The following is a 20,359-nucleotide window of genomic DNA, read 5'->3' as shown; positions in this document are numbered from 1 at the left end:
CACAGGCATGACCCACTGAGAAAAGATATCACTAACCTCATCTATAGCTTTCTTATAGCTCTGTGGGTAAAGGAAGAATAATCAGCATCAGAGGAAACAGATCGGGACAGGAAAAAGCCAGAGGAAGGGCAAGCAGGTTAGAAATAAAATTAGAATTGTTAGCTCAACGCTGTGGAGTGTAGAGAAAAAAAACATCATCAACAAAACATTAGTACACATTAAAATAGAGAAGCAGTGGAAATTCATATTTTTAGGCTGACTCTGCAGTTTTAAGATACAAATGTCACCAGCATTAAACCAGGAGGAAACACTTCGGATGAGATTTTGCTCAGAATAATAGTAGGGGAGTGTACAGAGATCACTACCAGGTGGGGTTTTAAGCTGGGAAGGCTGTTGGGGGCTGGTTGGTTGCCCAGCCTTCATGAGCAGAGCATCCCTCGGCGGGTGCTGCGGGGGACATGCAGCACGGAACACAACAATGTGCCATCGGCCACCGCCGCGCCCAAGCTAGCAAAGCCCTTAAGCGTCTGCTTCACCTGGAAACACAGGCTTAAGTGCTTTCCCCTAGGCTTGGGCTCCTGGTAAAAACTCATGCACTCTCTTAAGCATTCAAATCTCCCAGGGGCTCTGGCTGTACTGCTGCTTTCCAGTCTCTCTGCTGGAGCAGCAGCAGTACTAGCCTCGTTTTTGGGGTCCCCACGGTTGTGCCACCGCACCGAAGGGAAACGTGGCCAAGCCAGCTGGCAGCATTCCCATGGGAAGGAATTGAGGACTCACAGCGGGTCGGCTCGGTCGTGTCACGTCCCTGTTGTCCTCCTGCTTGACCTTGGCAGGCTCATGGGATAGCACAGGGGACCCTTCAGGCTTGGCATTCCCTGGGTGAAAGGCAGGTGGAGAGAGTGGGAATTAAAATGCTGCCAAAAGCCACCACTGCATCATGTCAATTGGGGCAGGTGGGAACAGGGGCTTCATCATCACTTTGCTTCTGCTGTCTCGAAAAACCCTCCTGCTCCTTTCTGCTTCTCCACCAACAGAGCAAGAGAAACCATAATCCTGCCCAGCCTCCACCAACAGCCCTCTCACAGAGCTACTGCTCCTTTTCTACTAAAGAAACAAATTTACTTTGCAGAAGAGCAGGGCATGTGATAAATGAAAAGCACTGCAGCATCTGACATTGCTAGGACAATATTTGTCACAGGATTCCTCATTAATAAAAACAAAACCAAACCCAAAATGACAATGGGTTACAAACTCTTTTTATTGACTACCTAGAGGACTGAAGATTTCAACAACAGACACCATCATCTTATGGCCAAGTCATAAAATATTCAACGCATGGAGTCAGCATTTGTCTTAATGCTCTTCAGCCCTGGGGACTGGAAGTGTGGGGCTGTGCCAGAATGCAGATTTGGGGTGTATGGGCTGTGGTAACTCCACTACTCCATTGCCATTAAACAGGAGAATGGAATATCTTTAAGAGGGTTTCTAGGATGAGAGGAAACAATTTGGCTACAAACATAAATATGTCAGCATGGCTGCCTGGTGAAAGCATGTGAGAGAAAGCTTCTTAGAGGTTACATCACTCCTTTGGTCCCATCTTGGGCATAAAGATAAGCCCCCCCAAAAATTATACATCAATTAAAAGTGAAACACACTCCCAAACAAACCATGTCAGAAGAGGTGCAACTGGTGGATGAAGACAAGAAGCACACTGGTTGTTTTTTTTTTTTGTTTACCCTAAAGCATAACCCCCATCTCCTTTTGTACAGGCTACTTGGCAGAGTGATGCTGTGGGCATCCTACATCAGCCTCCAGGGAAATGGGGCTGTTGGCAACTCTTTTTGCAAGGAGGCCAGCAAGTCACAAAGGCACATCAGAAATGATGGATCATTGGATTTTTAAATTTTTTTTAAAAACAAGCGTGAGATCACAGACCTCTTGCCCTTCCTGCCTGTCAGGAAGCCTCACAATGTGCCTGGTGCTGAGGGATGTTTCCAAGCTCACCTCTGACTCTGTTGCGCTCGCTGGAGCCAGCCTGGGAGCCAGGCTGGGATCCACCCTGGGAGCTGGGCTGGGAGCTGGGAGTGCTGGAGCTGGAGGAGCTGCCACTGCTGGTCCTCTGCAAGGGGCTCTCCACGATGGTCTCTGTCCTCCTCAGGTCTGGGTTGCTGCAGGAGGATGAAACAGAGAGGCACCATCAGCCAGAGTCACACCCACCCCCAGGGCTCCAGACCCTTCCCACACTGACAGGGGTGGCTGCAGAGGCCAAGAGAATCCTCCTCAGCTGGAGGAGACAGGGCTGAGGTCACCAATTTTGGGTGCACTATGACCACGACAAAAAAAAAAAAATGCCCAGAGAAGCTTTCTGCTCTTATTTTTACAAAATCTGGCAACCATTAAAAGATTCTTTGCTCTCGATCCCATCTATAGATTTGCAAAGCTGGAGTTACCTAACTAGCCACCAAAATTCTTCATAAAAGCAGGAATTTGTGATGTATTGTTAGACAAAGACTTCAGCAAAGCAAGGATCTCGAGTTTGCAACAAGGCTGCAGATCACTTGTATCACTTAATTCACAGCTCCCAATTTTCATGGCTTCACTTCAAACTTGCATCAGATATCCACTTTTCCTCCTTGATTTCTCTCACCCTTGTGAACACAGATAAATCTAGAATAAAAAGTGCCCTTGATACACAAGGAGTGACTAATATCTTTCTGGGTATCAGATGCCTTTAGGAAATTAATTCTTACTTGGCATTGAAATGACATCAGAGGAGATGTTCATACAGAGTTAGGCAATTTGGTTTTATACAATGTTTCTGGAAGTGATCTTATTCAAAGGCCTCCTTAAAATATATAGTAAATATTCCCTCATTTGTCACAACATGGTGACAAATAAAAGAAGGGATATTTCTGTAATATCTACATTTATGCATGGGGAGAATGAAGAGCCAATAGGAGAAACGGAGAAAAGGGGAAAACATTGCATTACTGTGAGAGAAATGAAGTATGAAATAATTTCAATGAACACTTAAGTTTAATGGATATGTGGTAGCATCCTAATAATTTCCAATTTTCATCAAACTGAAGGCCACCAGCTCACGCTGTATGGCTGATGTCCTTAGCTAAATTAACTAATGAAGTATATTTGAAAACTTTGGCAACTGATGTATTTACCTGCACTGACCAGGACTGGGACAGTGAGGGTGCAGGAAACACTGGGCAACCTTGAACTTGAATCCCAGATTCCCATTATCCTTTTTACTTTCAATACCATCGCTTATAAAGACTACACAGTCCAATATCCCTCTGCATTTTAAACTGTCCTTCAAGCAGCAGCTAATTAAAAGAACAACATTTTCAAGAATTCAGAATGTTTCAGCCTTTGGCAAAGAAGAGCAACAAACCATGATATGCTTTTTCCCTAATTAAAAAAAAAAAAAAAAAAAAAGAACAACAAAAAATACTCTTCCTCCTACTGCTGCCCCTGCCAGCGACTCCGGGCTGCTGCCTGGGAGTTTGCTGAAGCACAGAGGGGGCACTGAGCTGGAACGGGAGGCGTGTGCTCAAAATGGTGACAGCACACACGATCAACATCCCCACGTTCACTTTTTGACCTCATCCTCTGAGGACAAGGCAGGAAGAAGGAACCAAGGAGCTTCCTCACGCAAAGCTAATTGGAACTTGCATTTCTCCTGGGATCTGCCAGGAGGTCTCGTTCTTAGTCAAGCTCTCGCATGACTAAGCTGTGTTTTTTTCCATCCAGCTCTGAGCAGAGCCTGTCAGCTCCCCTGCTCGTTTTAAACATGCCCAGGGATAGCTGTGACACGGCAGAGATGGCACCACCGAGGTGGCACAGCACCTTCCTCAGGGGCTCACTGCTGTGCCACAGAGCTGGATCTGGCTAAGCTAAAGGCCCAGTCCTAGGAAGCTGAAAGGAATTTAATCCTTGATCTACATCTAGAGAAGATCTCAGCAAGTCCTATGAGTGTCTGTCCTGCAGCACATTCCTCAGTCATTATCTGTGAAAAAACTGCCCTGATGCATAAGAAATGTATGGAATGTACCACTGAGACCTCCCCTCTGGCTTAGGGGGATCCACTGATATGGAAGAGGTGAGAACCAGGACTTAATTCCACTAAGGGGAGCACCCAAGCTCCTGTTTGATTCCACAGCAGCAGATGAAGCATCCACCTCCAAACCCTACAATGCCCAGGAATGCATTCAACCAAGAGAGCAAAGCCTCCAGGGATTCCAGTGCTGGCAGCCTTGTCAGTACAAATCACTAATGGATGCAAAAATTCATCCCAGAGACAAGAGAAGCCTTGCAAATGCCGTGGTGTTCAGTCAGCTACAGCAGGGCTGGACCCCAGCCCATGTCTGGGCTCCCAGCCGGGCAGTGCAGCAGGGGCAGCCGGGGTCACTCCTGCCCATCCCCTCCCTGCCCTTACCTTGCCCGAATGGGCTGGGAGCCCAGCCGGGGCCCCAGGGCACTGCCATTGCCTGGGGAGTTCTTCCTTGCCAGGGCAGGGGATATGGAAGTGGTTCGTTGAGGCACCTGGAAAAGAATGGAGACATGTGCAGTCACCCAGTCTGGGCCACTGCTCACCTGAGCCATCACGAGATCACCTTCCAGCACTGCCTTAAGGCTGATTTCCCACTGAGAGAAAGGCAGTATTTAGGGCAATTATAAAATACAAGGCTCTCAGCTTTTAGGAGTGTGAGGCAGCAGCAAGCTGCAGAGGTGCCCTCAAGGATGCTCCTGGCACAGGAGCCCCCAGAGCAGCCTGGCTACCACCAATCAGGGCACTTACTTCTAGAAGAAATGTATGCACATATACACACACAAATATATATAATTTAAATCTAATAAAACCCATAAAAATATTTTTTAAGGTAAAATTCAGACTGAAGTGCATTTCAACAGCCACAACAGAGGTTTTCTACCTAGCTCAGATATGACACATGCCAGCAGACAGAAGGTGTTGACTGGTGGACAAACAAGAGGGTTGACAGGGGGAAGATCCAGACTGACCCACCTAACACTGGGATTAAACACTGTGACCTCCATTGAGCTTCAGATGCTGCTGCCAAAACCTTGCTGCTGGCAGAACAGCTCAGCATGAACACCCAAAGGCAACCACAGCCTACGGGGCAGTGACAGGTATGCCTGGAACTCTGCCCCATCCCGTGGGAGCTCAGGCATCACTGCATGGCCACAGGTGCAGCGGCCTCATCCCCCAGCACCTCAGGTGGTGTGGAGAGAAAAGACAATACTCACCATTCAATACCTTGCACCAGGTAACAGAGAGGCCAAGGGCTTGTCAGGATTAGCAAGAAAAAGGATTAAGCTTGGCTTTTTTAAAGAATAAACACACGATTGCATTAGGAAAGATAAGAAAAGATTTAGAGAGCTGGCGATGCTTTAGACAGCAGTATCACCAGCTGCAGCTTGTCTCAGTACAAAGCAGTCTCCCCTCCAGGTAGGGTACTCTGCAGTCAGGACGTGGGGAGTTTTCCACCTTCCTCTGAAGCATCCAGCCACAAGCACTGGCAGAAACAAGACCCTGGACCACAGAGACAGCCGGTCCTACCTCTCAGGGCAGTCCTTTCCATCAAACCCACCTCGGGCAGTCCAGTGTGAAGTCAGGCTCCTCATGGGTGGTACTGCCAACACAACAGCCCTAAGTGTGATCTGGTGGCGATCCCTTCCAGAGTCCATGTTCCCTCCAAGGCCAAGGGGGAAAATACTGCATAGTGCTGGAGAACAGCCCGTCTCCCAGTAGCCATGGTCTCACCATGCAGGGCATCACCGTGGCTGAGTGTCCTTCTCAAAGGACTAGTGGCAAAAGCCAAAATTAAACTGCAGGGCTTTTTCTTAATTAGGTTAAAACCAGGCAGCCACCCTCCTGCATTATGGAGGAGCCAAGCACACAGACAGTTCCAGGAGCTGTTGGCTTGCTGCTCCCTTCAGCAGAGCACTGATGTCTCCTCTTGCTTGGTGACAGCAGAAATAGGAGCATTATTAACACCCATGACACCACCACAGATCCCTTGCACAGGGAGGCTTACCTGGTAACTGCGACTTTGCTCTTAAAAAGGCAAGTCACCCACTTTGTAAATACATAGAAAAATTGCCTCTTAATCAGGGACAAATACTGCCTCCCTGTCACTAATCAATTTATAATCATTTCTCCTCTGCAAAAATCCTCCAGGCTGAGCACTGATTCACTGTAAGGGGAACTTTAATGGCTAAGTTATAATTCTTCCAAAGTGAAGGTGTATAAACAACACAATCGAAATACTGGTCCAGAAGAATCCTAATTAAAGAGGTACTGCCAGACACTGCCAAAATGTCAATGAATGTATAAAGCTGCTGGAGCCTTTGCAAGTCTTCCATCAAATATTGATCGCAACTCGAGGCACGGTACTGGACTAAAAAGGACCCGTCTTATTGAGTATGACAAATTTTATGTTCCTATAATTCTATTTAAGCAGAAGGTTGTTTTTTATCCAAGGGAAAGAAGAGATTAATTTGTTTTGGCCTCTGTCTGAGCTCGAGAACTTTCTTTGCTGGAGGGCAGTGCTGTTTTGCAGCTGTTTTGCAGCCAAGAGCAGCTCCCAGCATGTCCTGCAAACGCTGTCTGAGGAAATGCAGCCCCTGGGCAGGTCAGCACCCGCTGCAGAGCCTCGGGGTGGGCTCGGTCCTGCCCACTCTGCTTTGCCAGAGGGACTCAGCTCTGGGATTGCCTCTGACGTGCTGAAAGCGAGGAGCGATTGTGTTACCTTTGGTGGAATGTCTTCCTCCTGCCGTAACCAAGAACTTCGGTCAAACTTTTCAATGCGAGGGGGCAGAGGAGGGTTTTCTGAGGTGGGGTCCGAGTTCTGCCTTGGCATCTCAGTGCGGTGAGAGGTCACCGTCAGAGCCTCCTGAAACCCAGCCAGTCCCTTTGCAGGCTGTTCATGCAGTGACTGAGACCCAGACAAGGAGCTTCCTTGGGATTTCACAGTGACCAGATGTGGAATCTAAGCACCAAGTCAAAACAGAACTATCAGTCAAAATGGAGAGTTAAAAAAAAAAAAGGAATTAAAAAAAAATTTAAATTTGATTAAAAAAAAATTTTGATTAGCACTTTGGATGCACTGTAAAGCCCCCTTGGTCTGAGATCAGCACTGCCTTGGTTTCAGGAACTTCTGACTTACATCACTTCAATGCAAGATCTGTTTAAAATCACACTCCCGCACACACCATGCCCGCCCCAGGCTCTGCTGCTGCTGGCCCAAAGTCCAGCTCCTACACCTGGACCTCTGTGGTTGTACTAATGAGGTTTGGCATGGATTTTCCATGTTAAAAATGGAAAAAGCAAAAAGAAGGAAACGATAATAAATAATAATTGATTAAAAAATCATCAGGAATTCTGAGGCATAGATGGCTTAAAAAATATCTTGAGGCATGAGCTTCTATAGGTCTTGGTGGCTCCCATGGATTAGCCCTACAGGTTACAAGTTTAAGGAATACTGACATCTGCTCTGGGAAATCTAAGAAAATCACAAGGTTACAGTTTGTGAAATCAGAGCTTCTTCCCAGGACTCTGTGAAGCTGCACTCCTTTGATACAACAGGGTTGTGACTTTTATTTGAAATTTCTACGTCCATGTCTCTGTATGTGTCCACGTCTCATGGGTACATGTGTATGCCCACACACACTGACACGGGGCTCTGGGCTTCGACTGACTCTTTCATGAGAATTTTATTGCCAAACAAAAGTCTTTGTAGCTGCTGATGGTATAAAAAGCCGAGAAGGTCACTGAAAATTTTTTGGTCAGTCAGAGGGATGATGGTGAAGTGGGGTTTTGCCCACTTTCCCAATGCATACAGAAAAAGTATGCTTCAGGGCTTTCCTGCACATTTTTGTTTAAAGCTGACTTTGTATTGGAGGTGCCACACGTGGCTGGTACTTAGTTGGCACATATTCCACAGAAAGCCCAGCTGAACTTGGAGCAAAGGCTTTGTACTTCCCTCTGAAATCCCTGCTGGAGTCTGTGGGTCTGTGGGAGCAATTCCAGGGGCTGGACCAGAGCCAGCACTGATATTCCTACAGCTTTTGGTGGCAGAGTACTTGCAGACCTCATGGCTGGGAGAAACTTCTAAAATAATGATGCCCCTCCTCTGTGACAGTCATGGTGATCTATGCCCTCTCCAGATGTATTTGTGACTGATGCCAACTCAATGGAAAACCAAAACAAAACCTTGAATCAAAGCAGCAAAGAAAGCAAAACCTCTTTCTGATGATCCTCAGCATCAAAGCATCCCGGGTCTTTTGTACCAGGCACTGTGGTTTTAGTCCTTTGCATAAACCAGATCCAAAGAGGATGAGAGCAACAGCTGCACTGGACCAGAGCAGCAGTTCCTCCTGGTCCTCCAGCTTGTTTCTAGCAGTAACCAGTACGTGATGCTTCAAAGGAAGGTATAAACCAGCGTGATGTTGCTAACACATGGAGGTGACAAGAGGAATACACTCATGCATGTAGATGCTGCTCTTACTCATGAATATGCTTAAGGCTGAGAAATCAGGGAGCCAGATGCTATTTCCCTTCCATCCACTCTTCCTTGTTTCCTTACCAGCACCCCCAGGGTCCTGGCAGCGGGGGGGCACCGTTACCTGCGGGTCCACGGGTCGGAGCAGGGGTGGGGTCCGGGCTGGCTGCACGCCACTGATGCTGAAGGACTCGGACCGAGGAGGCAGGTTGGGGTCAGAAATCCTGTTGGCCACCTTATGGGGCATGGCTGGCGAGCTCTGGCGATTGAGCCGGGAGCGCTCCTCCACCTGCGGGACAGGGGAGAGGGGTCAACGCCCCAAAGAACCCATTTCCAATGGAAATACAAGGCATGCATAAACATACAGAAAGATCTTTTCTCTTTAGGTATGTCATATCTATTGTTTGATCAAGGTGGTGATCAGTCACACAGCTTGGACTTGATGATCTTGGAGGTCTTTCCCAACCGAAGTGGGATTCTGTGATCATGGAATCCAAATTATCCATCAAACTGTGCAATAAATATATTTTAAAGGCATGAAAAGGACTGCTTGAATTTATACTAATATATAATATTATATAATCTGTACATTAATTTATATTATATAGTATTATATAATATTTATATTAATTTCTGAATATTAAATGGAAAAATAAAGAAATTAAAAAGAAAAAATAAAGAAAAGGCCGCACATCAGAGAGATGTTCCTAGAAAATGACTCCTGAGAAATTCTTGTTTCTTCTCAAATGGATCTTTAAGCAAGGGGACCATTTTCCTTCACTATTATAAACACCACAATGAGTAGTTTTGTTTGATCTGAATAAAAGAATAAACATGGCAGCCAGAAAACTGTTTGCTTTGATCTGAATTTATTGAGTCTAGCATCTTGTCATGTATGGGAGGGGAAAAACCTCTTTTACTGAGGGAGAACATCAACCCAAAGCCCACTGCTTTCAGCTACCCTTGATGGGAACAGTGGTTTCAGCTCACCCAGCCGTGCCATCCTGCAGTTAAGCTGTGCATTGGTATTCAGGCAGCATATGCTATGCAGAATTTTTGATACCTCGAGATCTGATGAGTATTTTATTTATGTATCATTAAAGTGTTAAATACCCCTAGCATGTCTCAATGCCACTGTGGATTTTGCCACATTAAAAGGCAATCTTTACAACGGGTTTGCTTGGAAAGAAGCATAGCTCTTTTTAAAGTAAATACTCATGAAACAAAAGAACCATTATATGAATAAAAATTAATCCTTTTCAGAGACTGAGCATGAGACAGAGTAAAATCTAAGTAAGAAATTTTTGTTACTGAAGGACTGCTTCCTTTTTAAGTTCATGAGGGGCCACCTAGGCTACTGCTGTGTCCTAAAAGGTCACCACAACTTCCCCAGGCACTGCCCATCAGCGAGCAGAGGCCGTTCAGAGCTCTGCTCAGCAGAGGAAAGAAACACAGAAAAGGAACACAGGGATGAGAAGGGGAACAGGGTGGCAAGGAGAGCTGCCTCTGAAAAGGGAGCAGCAGCAGGAGTGCTGGGTCACAGGCTGCTCCAGTCCATCTCCTCGTCAGCCAAGCCCTGGCAGTGACAGCGACAGGCGGAGACGGAGCCGCCGCCGAGCGCTCCAGCTGCTCCCCGGCAGAGTGCCAGGCCCTAATGTGCAGCTGATTGTGGAGGATGTCCAAGCTGCTGTGGAGGAGAAGGCAGCAGAGGGATCAAATGGAGATGTCTGGGTACTGGGAAGAAGGTGCTTGATTTCCCACTGCCAGTATGTCCTCACTTGCACCTTGTGGCACCAGCACAGCAAAAGATGCTCTTGGGACTCTCCAGCTGTGCTTGGTGGGGCCCTACTGATTCCACTGTTAAGCAAAAAGGGGGAAAAAGCAGCAAAACGTTCCAGGAGTTCATCATTGGTCAAGTACAGACCACTTCTAATTGAACTCTAGATTCCCCAAAACAGGAAACATCCTTAGCAGTGTCTATGCAGTCCCAGTAGAAGACTGCTAATGTTTTAATCCATCACTTCAAAGTGAGAGCAGGATAAAAGCCAGGGGGGCTGAAGGAGGAGCTGATGTGGGTGCTGACTGCTGCAGAGAACAGAACAGCTTGTGATGCACAGCTGAACCCTGAGCTCTCTCAGGGAAGCTCTGAACAGTGGGAAAGCACCACAGGGGCCAGCCACCATGTGGAAGATGTCTGATTAAACCTGTCCCCTCCTATCTGGACAGTCATGTGTGGTATATTCCTGCCCAAACTCATCCTTCAGCTGACCAAGCTTTCCCTGGCTAGCTGCAACACCATGTTTAGCAATTACTGATCCATAACGGCAAAGTCAGTAACAAAGGGAGCTGCTAATTACAGGACCAGAGCTCAGAGTGCTAATGCCACATCCCTGGCTGGATCACCAGAGCGTCCCAACATGATCTCCAAAAAGGCCCAAACAGTCCATAATTATAAGAGATGTGCCTGGATAAACAGGGCAGGTCTGGGACAGCAGCCAAGCTACATCCCAAGTTAACTTCCAGTGGATAACCCTGGATAACAAGAAGATGAGTAGAAGGGGCAGCAGAAGGGAATGTGCATCCATGCGTCTTGGCAGGACTATCTGCTCAGACTGTTTCGTTCAGCATCAAGAGAAATCCTTGAGTGTGCTCTGGGGAAGCTGTGAGAGATGCAGCACAGGCTGGTTCCTCACCCAGAACTTTGCCATCACCAACAGGCCAGTCCCTTAACCAGGGGACGCAGGGACACAACCACAAGGTGAGTGGCCACAGCCTCACCTCCATGCTTTATCCCATTTCTGCAGGATCTTGGGGTCACTCTGTGAAAACGAGTGAGGTGGAAAAATGTGTGCATAAAGGAGAGGTATGAAAGATGGGCACAGCATGAGGAGGGCTCAGCTGTGACGACTGAGCTCCCAGCAGAGAAGATTTCAGACCAAAAAAGCATAAAAACAAGGGCAGTATGGGATATAATGCAAAATCCTCAGGAAATATCCAAATAAGCTTTACACACCCTCCAGAAACTGTAGGCTGAGCACCAGACTTGTCTTTTCATTGTTCCCACAGGAAAACAAAGTCTCAATATTTCTGTTAAATTAGCATGCATGGGTTGGGTATGGAAATTGCTAAACTATAGCAAGAACCATGGTAGGCTCATTAAGTATCAGCACAAATCTATCTGTGGAGCCAGCAAAGGTGGGCCTTCAATATATGCAGCAAAGTACCTGAATTGTGTTAAAAGTAGGGCTAAACAGAAGATAAAACAGGATGGAGGCAAGAGGAGTCATTCTGGGAGATTCCCAAGGGTGCTTTGCTGAGGCAGTACATCAAACTACTGCTCCCAATAGCAGAAAGATGCCACAGCTTGGAGCATTTAATTAGAAACTAGATAAAGTGACACAGGTAAGGAAAAAATGGTTTGGAGAGCTAATTGGTGGAAGCTGGAGAAGTTCCCCAACAACAGGAAACCTCATCTTCCCTATGATTTTGGCAAAGGGTAAGAGGCCATGTTCTGCTGCTCTTATTAACATCGTGCAGTTTCCAATGTCCTGCTTCCAGCAACAGCATCAAAAAGATGCCAGCCCCATGAAATAGAAGAAATGGGCCTTTGTGTTTGAAAGGGAAAGCTAAATACAGCACTTTTCTCCTTCACCCCAGATAAAAAAATTATTCCTTTTTACACGTCTTTGCTAAAGTTTTGCAGACAGTGCCAGAAGTACTTTAGCAATGTTCTAGAGGGTTTACTTAAAACCAGGCAATGAAAGACATAGTTTATTCCTTTTTCCCTGCCCACTACCTACTCTCAGCACTCCAGCAGATGGACAAGAGCGACCCAGTTCTGCCCAAAGCTGCACAGGCACCACCCAGGTGGAAGTCTCTCCCATCAGAGGCAGCTCAGCACATCTGGAACCTCATCTGCAATCCCACTTAGCAAGCCTCTTCTTTCACTGGAAGGGCTGGAGAATGATGATGTAACTCCATGAAAAACCTATCATATGGTGCACTGCCACCAAAAGAGACTGAAGACTAAACTGGAAGGTAACAAAAGAAAAATCCAAGCGAGTGTGTAAAGAGGTGAAAAGAATTTTAGACACAAATATCTATCTCTGTGATGGTTCAGAAAGGCCAAGAACAGTGATATCACTGGCCTTTTCTTAGCAACAGGTAGCTGAACCCCTTGAGCATTCAACGCTTGCAGGTATTGTGGATGCAGCTGAGGACTATCAAGAGAGAAGACCAGCTACATGCTGGATGCACATCATGTCTGCCAGGACTAAAAGATGCCAAGCAGTGCTCCTCCTTAGCAGGAAGGATAGGGAAGTTATTAAAAGATCTTTCTGCTCAGGAGTAGGGTTACAAAAGTAAACAAAAAAGAACTTCAGAAAAATGAATAGCAAGAGCAGGCACCAGTCTTACTGGAGCCACCCCAAAGAGACGAAGGAGAAAGAGTTTGCACACGATCCTGAATCTGCACTGCAGACAATGCATGTCTTAATTTTTTCAAGACTATTCAGAATAGCAATAATTAATATTCAAGATCTCATAACTATTACAATCCCCTCTTTTTGCCTGAAAGAAAAAATCAGGGAAGAGCAACCCCAAGGGATACAGCCCTGAACGTGAGGGGAAAAGCTGTCCAATCTGACTATGCAGAATTAGGGCTCAGCAAAGAACCTCACAGTCATCCCCCTCTGTATCCACCCCTAACTCCTGCAGACTTGTGGACACGCCAGGAAGGAGAATGAGGAGATGATCTTCAAGGTCCATTCCAGCCCCTTAACATCCTATGCTTGTAAATCCACAAGCCACAAGACAGGCTGAATCCGCCCCAGGAGGGATCCATTCTCCTCCTCACATGCCCTCATGGAAAAACCTCCCCGTTTGTACAAACACACAGACACACTGCACTGAGCTGGGAGTGTTCTCAGCACAGCTGATGGCATCTCCTGGATCCCCACCCCGTGGAGCACAACCTGCTGTATGTATTTCAGACCCAGCCCTGCGGATGCAGACGAGCACCATCATCCTCCCTGCTCTCCCTTACCTCCTTGGCCCATGCTGGCTTCTCACTGGCATTTATCCCTTCTTTGTAATGGTAGAGGGGTTTCTTCTCTGCTGGCCTCTGGTCCTGCCGCTGCTGCTGCTGTTGCTGCTGCAGGGACACCAGGTAGTCCCTCTCCTGCTGGAGCTGCCTCTGCAGCCTCTCCGCCTGCCGCTGCTCCTCCAGCTGCTTGCGCTTGTACTCCTACCCAGGAGAAAACACAGTGACAAGGTGCCCAGCCAGCCTGCAACCTGCAGATTTATCTGTTTGGGTCAACAATGGGGCCTGAGCATCTGAAAGGTTGTTTCCTGGCAGAGCTCAGTGATTTGAAGGACTTTGGGGACTGAGCTGTAAAGCATTCCCAAGAAAAGACAGCAGAGCCAACAAATTCAGAGTTGTGACTCTGCCAGTGAGGCTTTGCAGCCATTGAACAACCCTGTTTGGTAGGAATGGTAGATGTGAGTGCTGCCTTGTCTGCAAGACAACCCTGCAAGACCCACTGAGGGCTGATGTTTGCTTAGGAGTTACCACTGACTTTGCCCAGGTTTTTCTGGAGAGAGAAACAGATGATCTATTCAACAAGATACCAAATATCACCTGGTCAAGATGGTGTCTTGGTCTAGTGGAAGGTGTCCCTGCCCATGGCAGGGAGTTGGAAAGAGATGGTCTTTAAGGTCCCTTCCAACCCAAACTATTTCATGATTTTATGGTCAGACAAAACCCAACTGAAGCCAACTCCTCTGTAGGACCAATTAATTGATTCTGAGAAGAGCCAGACTGCAAAGCCAACTGTGTGATCTTTCTGATTCCCTACAGCTCTGTGAGTTATAAGGAGTAAATAATTTTGAGAAGTCCTTTTAAAAGAAAACGGCTTGTGTGAGGGCTTTTGTTTTTTCTAAATAAAAAAGCAAGACAAAAAAAATAACCCCGTAGATTTAAAGAAAATGCAGTAAGAGTAACAGCTACCAGCAGTAAAAAGGATAATTCACAACCAAATTAAATAAAAAGGAGGACATCTAGAATGCAAACAGCACACAAGGGAATAGACAGTGTTCCTGCGAGGAAATTGAAACAAAAGCCTTCACTCAGAATATGAAGAACAGCATGGCAGGGTGGGTTTGATGGATGCAGGCACACAACAGCTCGAACACACCCCAACATGCTGCAAACAGCCTCCAAAACTTCACAGCAGCCACCAGGGCTGCTGCTCTGAGGAGGGCACACACACGCCAACGCGGCGGAGGGGACACAATGAGAGCCGTGCACCACGAGGGGACCCAGCCCCGAGCAGAACGGGGGATCCAGGCATGCTGCAGCCACGGAGTGGGACGGGAAGCTCCAGGCAGGGTGGTGACAGCAGTGTCCCCCACGTCTGGGCATGTCAGGAGGCACTGGGGGGCACGGGTGACGCGGGCGCATGCGGACGCGACACGGGCACAAAGCGGCAAGCGTGGCCGTGGCCTCCCATTTACCAGAAGTAGCGCTTGCTCCTGCAACAACTGCTGCTGCAGGATCTCTAACTGTCTCTGCTCCTCCTCTAACTGTCGCCTGATGTACTCCTGGAGGCATGGGCAGCAAGGATCAAAGGAAAAAGAGAGAGAAGGTAAAAGAGCCAGTATTTCCAGAGAGGAAGGAGAATGAGGTGGGCACCCATATCCGCCCTGCCCAAGTGATCTGATCCATCACCTGGGCACCCTCCATCCCTGCCCAAAGCGTCCACCACTCTACAAGAATGGAAACCACTGGGAAATGGCAAACGTTACCCAAGAATAACAAAAAATCTGACCCCAAGAACAAGCGGGCGTGGAAAACCTGCATCAAGTGCCTTCACATCTTGCGGGGCCAGCAAGTGGATCCACAGAGAAATAAACAGCAGTGAAAGCGACACACGCAGTGCTAACAATTAAGCAATTTGCTCTCAAGTGGTAAAAAATGAGTGTTTACAAGAAAATCTCTGATTAGAGGCAGAGGAATCCGTGCTGAAGGCAATGGCCCCACTCCCATGCCGTTACCTGCTCGTGCTCTGCGCGCCGCCGCTCCTCCTCCCGCCGCATCTGCTCCTCGTAGTGCCGGCGCTGCTCCCTCTCCTGCTGCTTCCGCAGCTCCTTCTCTCGCCTCTGTTGCTGTGGGGGGCAGGAGGCACAAGTCAGCATCCCCATCCCTCTCCCCGGGAGCTCCAAGTCTTTTTTCTCATAATTTTTGGGGTGCCCCCTTGCTCACAGACACAGAATGCTTCCACCCATCCAAGGAGATGCCTTGCCAGCAGGCTGGTCCATTTGGGTGCTGGAGGGATTCCTTGATCCCACTCCGTCCTCACACACTCTGATGGCTGGCACTAGCTGTGGACAACCCACAGCATCCTCCTAGCCAGAACCAGATCATTTCTTCTCTCACCTGTGGATGAAGCCATGGGAGCAGAGCATGGTCCCCACACTCCAGCATGGCCAACCAGGGGGTTAATCAGGCCTTGGACACCTGGGAGCCACACGAGACCATTGCCTACAGGTAACACATCTCAGCCCCAAACCCACCTATGAGGACGAGGGAGAGAGTCAGGGGACTTACTGCCTACTGAGAGGAAAATGCATCTCTCTTTATGTTTGCTGAGACCAGAAACCAACAAGGAAGACTCAAAATCCAAAGGTTTTTCCTTTTTGAAGAACCGAACGAGCAGGATGGGACTTCCCTTACTATTCTCAGGTCATGCCTGCCCCACTTCTTCCTGAGTGTATCCCTGCCTGCTCCATTCTGTCGCACCTTTGCTGACAGCAATCTGGAGAGTTTTGGGGTGATAACAACCTACAGCCTGCTGTGAGTCATCCTGGGCACACCTGCAGCCCCCACTCGCCTGCTTTTAACCCCGCCTAACTCCTCCAGCTGCCCAAACCATGCTGGCAGCAGGGGCTGGCAGCAAAGTGCTGCAGTGCTGCACAGGCTGCTCGGCAGGGCAGCCCCTCACTGCAGCACCACATGCAGCATCGGCAGAGGGCACTCAAATGCCGGCATTGGCTACTGGAGCTGCCTGCCCTGACTCCATCATCTCCATCATCTCCTGGGTGCAGCCACACGCCAACGGCAAGGCACTCGCTGAAGCAGAAACCTGGTCCTTTTTTCTCCTTTTTTCCTGTCTTTTTTTTCTCTCTGCCACACAGTGGCTGAGCAGACTGCAGTAGGAACGCTGTCACTGGAGAAACTGGCAATGCCATGCATTCACTAAATCCTGGGGAGAGCTGGAGCAAGCAGCTGAAGCTGAGCATTCCAGAGACCAAGATGCCTCCATGTGAAACTGCTGCTCTGCAGGAACCTGCACTGTATAGACGGATTTAAAATCTGTATCTATCTGTAAATACCTATATAGATACTGTATTTCCCTCCATATTCTATATATTTGTGTCTCTGTGGAGATATACATCTAGGGATATCTTTAGGGATAGACATCCATGAAGATAAATCTATCTACAGATATTGTAACAAACATTTAAAGACCCCAACATTTCCACCAGGAACCACTGCCTGTCCTGCTGCTGCCTCCTCACCTACAGGTAATATCCACATGGACGCCAATGATCTCCTTGAGCTGCAGCACAGCTTTAGTGCCACCCATAGCCATATTTATCAGAGCTGCTCCACTCCCCTCAGGGGAGGAAAAACTGCATCCAACCTGAAACGACCTGCCAGCTGCAGACACTGGTGTGTCCCAGGCGAGGCACAGTCACTGGCACTGCCCACGTACTCAGGGGATGCATGTGCTGCTCTGTGTGCACGCCTGTCCTCACTGGCAACAGGGGAATGTGGGCCTGGGTGAAGCTTTTGGAACCCTGCAGAAGGAATTGCACAGGGCTCACCACCAGGACACGGTCACTCTGCAGCACCCTGCTGATATACAGGATTTCTTGGCTTTGCCAGTGCTCCCTGACCTCCCTAGGTGATGGTCACTGCTCCCATGACCTTTGAAGTACAGATCTTCAGACTAATGTGTTGAATAAATGTTACCCTGAGCTTCCAGTCACAGTTGTGTCACACTGGTTTTGGGGTGGGTTTTAATGGCTGGCTTTTTAAGTTAAACCATCACGCTGCTGAATAAAACACATAATGCTTGTGTAGGCTGGGCTTGGCTGGCAGGAGGCAAGGCCCTGAATACCACAGCTATTTCTTAAATAAAAATCACTCAAATGGTCTTCATTGCCAATCTAGCAGGCAAACAAATCCAAATCCTTCCAAAGAAGGACTCAAAGCGATTTTCTCAAGGAGGGAGTAGCACACCATCCTTCCCAGGTACCATATGCCCCAGTGAGCTTGCCTCACTTCTGGCCCTTTTCCTTCAAGGCAGCATCTCACCACTAGCTTTCTAAAAGCCTATTTAACTCCTGGAATGAGAATTGAGGCCCACAGGTACCACTTTTCTTCAAAGCCAGGCCTGATGCTCTTTTGGATTCCTTAAAGGCCCCTGCATCTTGCTGCAGCCAGGCTCTTGGGGCTGAGGCTCTAAGCAGGATCCAACACACACATTTATAGAGGCCAGGAGTGTAGCACTTCCCTCCAGCTCCACAGCACTCTTGTCAGGTCACATTATAAGCATGTCATTTGTCACGGTAGCATTACCAGCACCTTCAGCTGAACAATGCAGACCAGCAGGGCAGGGCTGAATCAGCTGCCTTCCCTGTATGGCAAACATCTGGAGAGGACGTGGCACTGCAGTGGGCAAAGCCTCCAGCAACGCCCCAGTCTCCCCAGCACTAGGATGATGGGGACCATTTTTGAATGAGAGATTTGGATCACGGAGATGCAGCTAAAAACAAGCACATGTAGAAATAGCAAAAACAAAAGAGAAGGAAATATTCAAAGATCTCTCTTTCCTTGCCTCCTTTTCTCCCTGTTTTCTGCCCTCCCTCTCCCACTGCAAGAGCACACTTCCCACATCTCTCCGAGCCTGAAACTACTGTGTGTATTTACACTATCCAGATCCATTATTCATGCAAGGCAAGAGCACCAATTAATTAGGACTGGATTTATATAACTCTGCAGGTAAAGCTATATGTAGCCGCTTGTAAGCCAGAACGGGATCTTATTTGCGCTGCACCAGATATGACAGGTTTTAAATATTGATGAGAGAAGACACACGAAGGCCAAAACCTCTGGTGGTAAGGCCCTTGGAGGCCTGGCATGAAACAAGGACTTCAAAGAGCAAAGCTCACTTTGCTAGAACAGACACAGCCTGGGCTACGAGCAATGAGAGAGCTGCAGCCACCCCTCGAACCCCATGAGCTTGGAGAGGCACTGACACTTGCAAGAAGCAGCTCCTGGAAACCCTGGCTTGCTGCTCTCAAACACCAGCATGAGCCAGGAAAGAAGTGGAAGGGGAATTCCAAGGGACAAATGAAAACAAATATTCTAGGTGGTTGCGTTGTTGTGACAGGCTCATTTATCTGAGCCACCAGGGAAAGAGTGACTATGGCTGGAACATCATCTTTCCTGACACACCAAGCACTGGAGCATGGAGAGGTGTTTCCCACTGTAGAGAAACTGGGTCAGAACTTCCCACCATGGCAAACAGGGATCTGATTTGCTCTGATCCACTGCAGAGCTTTTACTGGGGACCACCATGAAGGGATGCCCTGTGCAGGAAAAATCTCATGCTTCACGAACTATGAGCCCTACATGCTTCCTTACCAAATTAAAATGAGAGAGACATGAGGTTTAGCTCATACCTGTACTACAGGAGCTGCTGTAACACAGCTCTCCTTGGAAATGGGTGCAGGAATCCTTCTGGAAACACTGCAGTGTCCCCATGTACCACACAACTGTGAGGGGGCTGTCATCTTAATGACAAGGCTCTTACAAGCTACAGGACACCTGCATACACAGAGGAAAATAACAAACCACCATTTTGGATAACCTAAATTTACCTACAATTAATTACTGAAAATTTTTTGGCATTGCTTTATAAGAACTTTTAGTCGATGATCTTTTGCTGGTTAACATTTATAGGAGCTTCAGCAATTTTTAATTCCTTGAACATCCAGCTCTGTAAATGCACTAACTGAAACCTCAAATGGAAACAGCAAGATGCTTAGATTTATTTGCCTTGTACATACCCTGTAATGATCTGACCTTCATTTTATACCTAGAAAGAAGAAAATCCACAGTCTGGAAGAAAAATGAGGTTATGTAAAGCCCTCTCTGATTCTATCTGCCCACTGCTGCCAAGGGGTCTGCAGAAAGACTTGTCTTACAGGATCTCTAAGACTCCTGACCCCAGGATGTGTCATTCCCTACAGCTCAGCTGGAGTTTTGGTGGTTAAAGCAGTGCATCAAGGCTCATTTTGTGCCAGCAACAAATGGAAGGCTGATTAGGGAACTATATATATCTAATATATGTATATATAGGGAAAAATTAAAATATATTCAAGCCTATTCACCCTTTTGCATGACACAAACATTTTCTGCAGTGCTGTTGGATCTATTGATATTTAATTCTCTAATCTGAGGGTTAGTTCTGGTGCACATTTTGAATTCATGAGACCAACTTTCTGCACGAGGGAAAACAAAGCTGCAACTCTGCTCCCATGAAAGTACCGGTTTCAAAGCTAGCTTGGGCATTTTTACTTCCACTGCAATTAAAGACAGCTGCAAATCTAAATCTCTTTGGCTGCCTGAAAGAAGATTCAGCCTCAGAAGAGGAAATTGGTCAGCTCTTGAAAAAGGAGCCCCAAGTGTCCAACAGATGCAAGGAGACACGCAAAGGATGGCAGCAAGGTCTTGGGGGCACCAAGAAGTGCAT

General features: G+C 47.6%; 1 protein-coding gene across 3 annotated transcripts in view; it reads right to left on the bottom strand.

Annotated features, from left to right (window-relative positions):
• TNIK (TRAF2 and NCK interacting kinase) overlaps positions 1-20,359 on the bottom strand; it is a 150,455-nt gene that overhangs the window by 21,706 nt on the left and 108,390 nt on the right. Inside the window, exons 13-20 of one of the 3 annotated variants that reach the window (XM_014887073.2) lie at positions 15,591-15,701; positions 15,051-15,137; positions 13,582-13,782; positions 8,662-8,826; positions 6,786-7,025; positions 4,451-4,557; positions 2,005-2,168; positions 778-875 (exon numbers count right to left, since the gene is read on the bottom strand). In XM_014887073.2, the coding sequence (XP_014742559.1) occupies positions 778-875; positions 2,005-2,168; positions 4,451-4,557; positions 6,786-7,025; positions 8,662-8,826; positions 13,582-13,782; positions 15,051-15,137; positions 15,591-15,701 (1,173 nt within the window). The remainder of the gene's footprint in view (positions 1-777; positions 876-2,004; positions 2,169-4,450; positions 4,558-6,785; positions 7,026-8,661; positions 8,827-13,581; positions 13,783-15,050; positions 15,138-15,590; positions 15,702-20,359) is intronic. The other 2 variants (XM_088171033.1, XM_088171032.1) reach the window with 2 other exon arrangements.

This window comes from Sturnus vulgaris, chromosome 10 (genome assembly GCF_052056855.1).
Source record: "Sturnus vulgaris isolate bStuVul1 chromosome 10, bStuVul1.hap1, whole genome shotgun sequence".
Classification (NCBI taxonomy): Eukaryota; Metazoa; Chordata; class Aves; order Passeriformes; family Sturnidae; genus Sturnus; species Sturnus vulgaris.
Note: the sequence above shows the minus strand (reverse complement) of the source record. Positions and strands in the feature narration are given on the sequence as shown.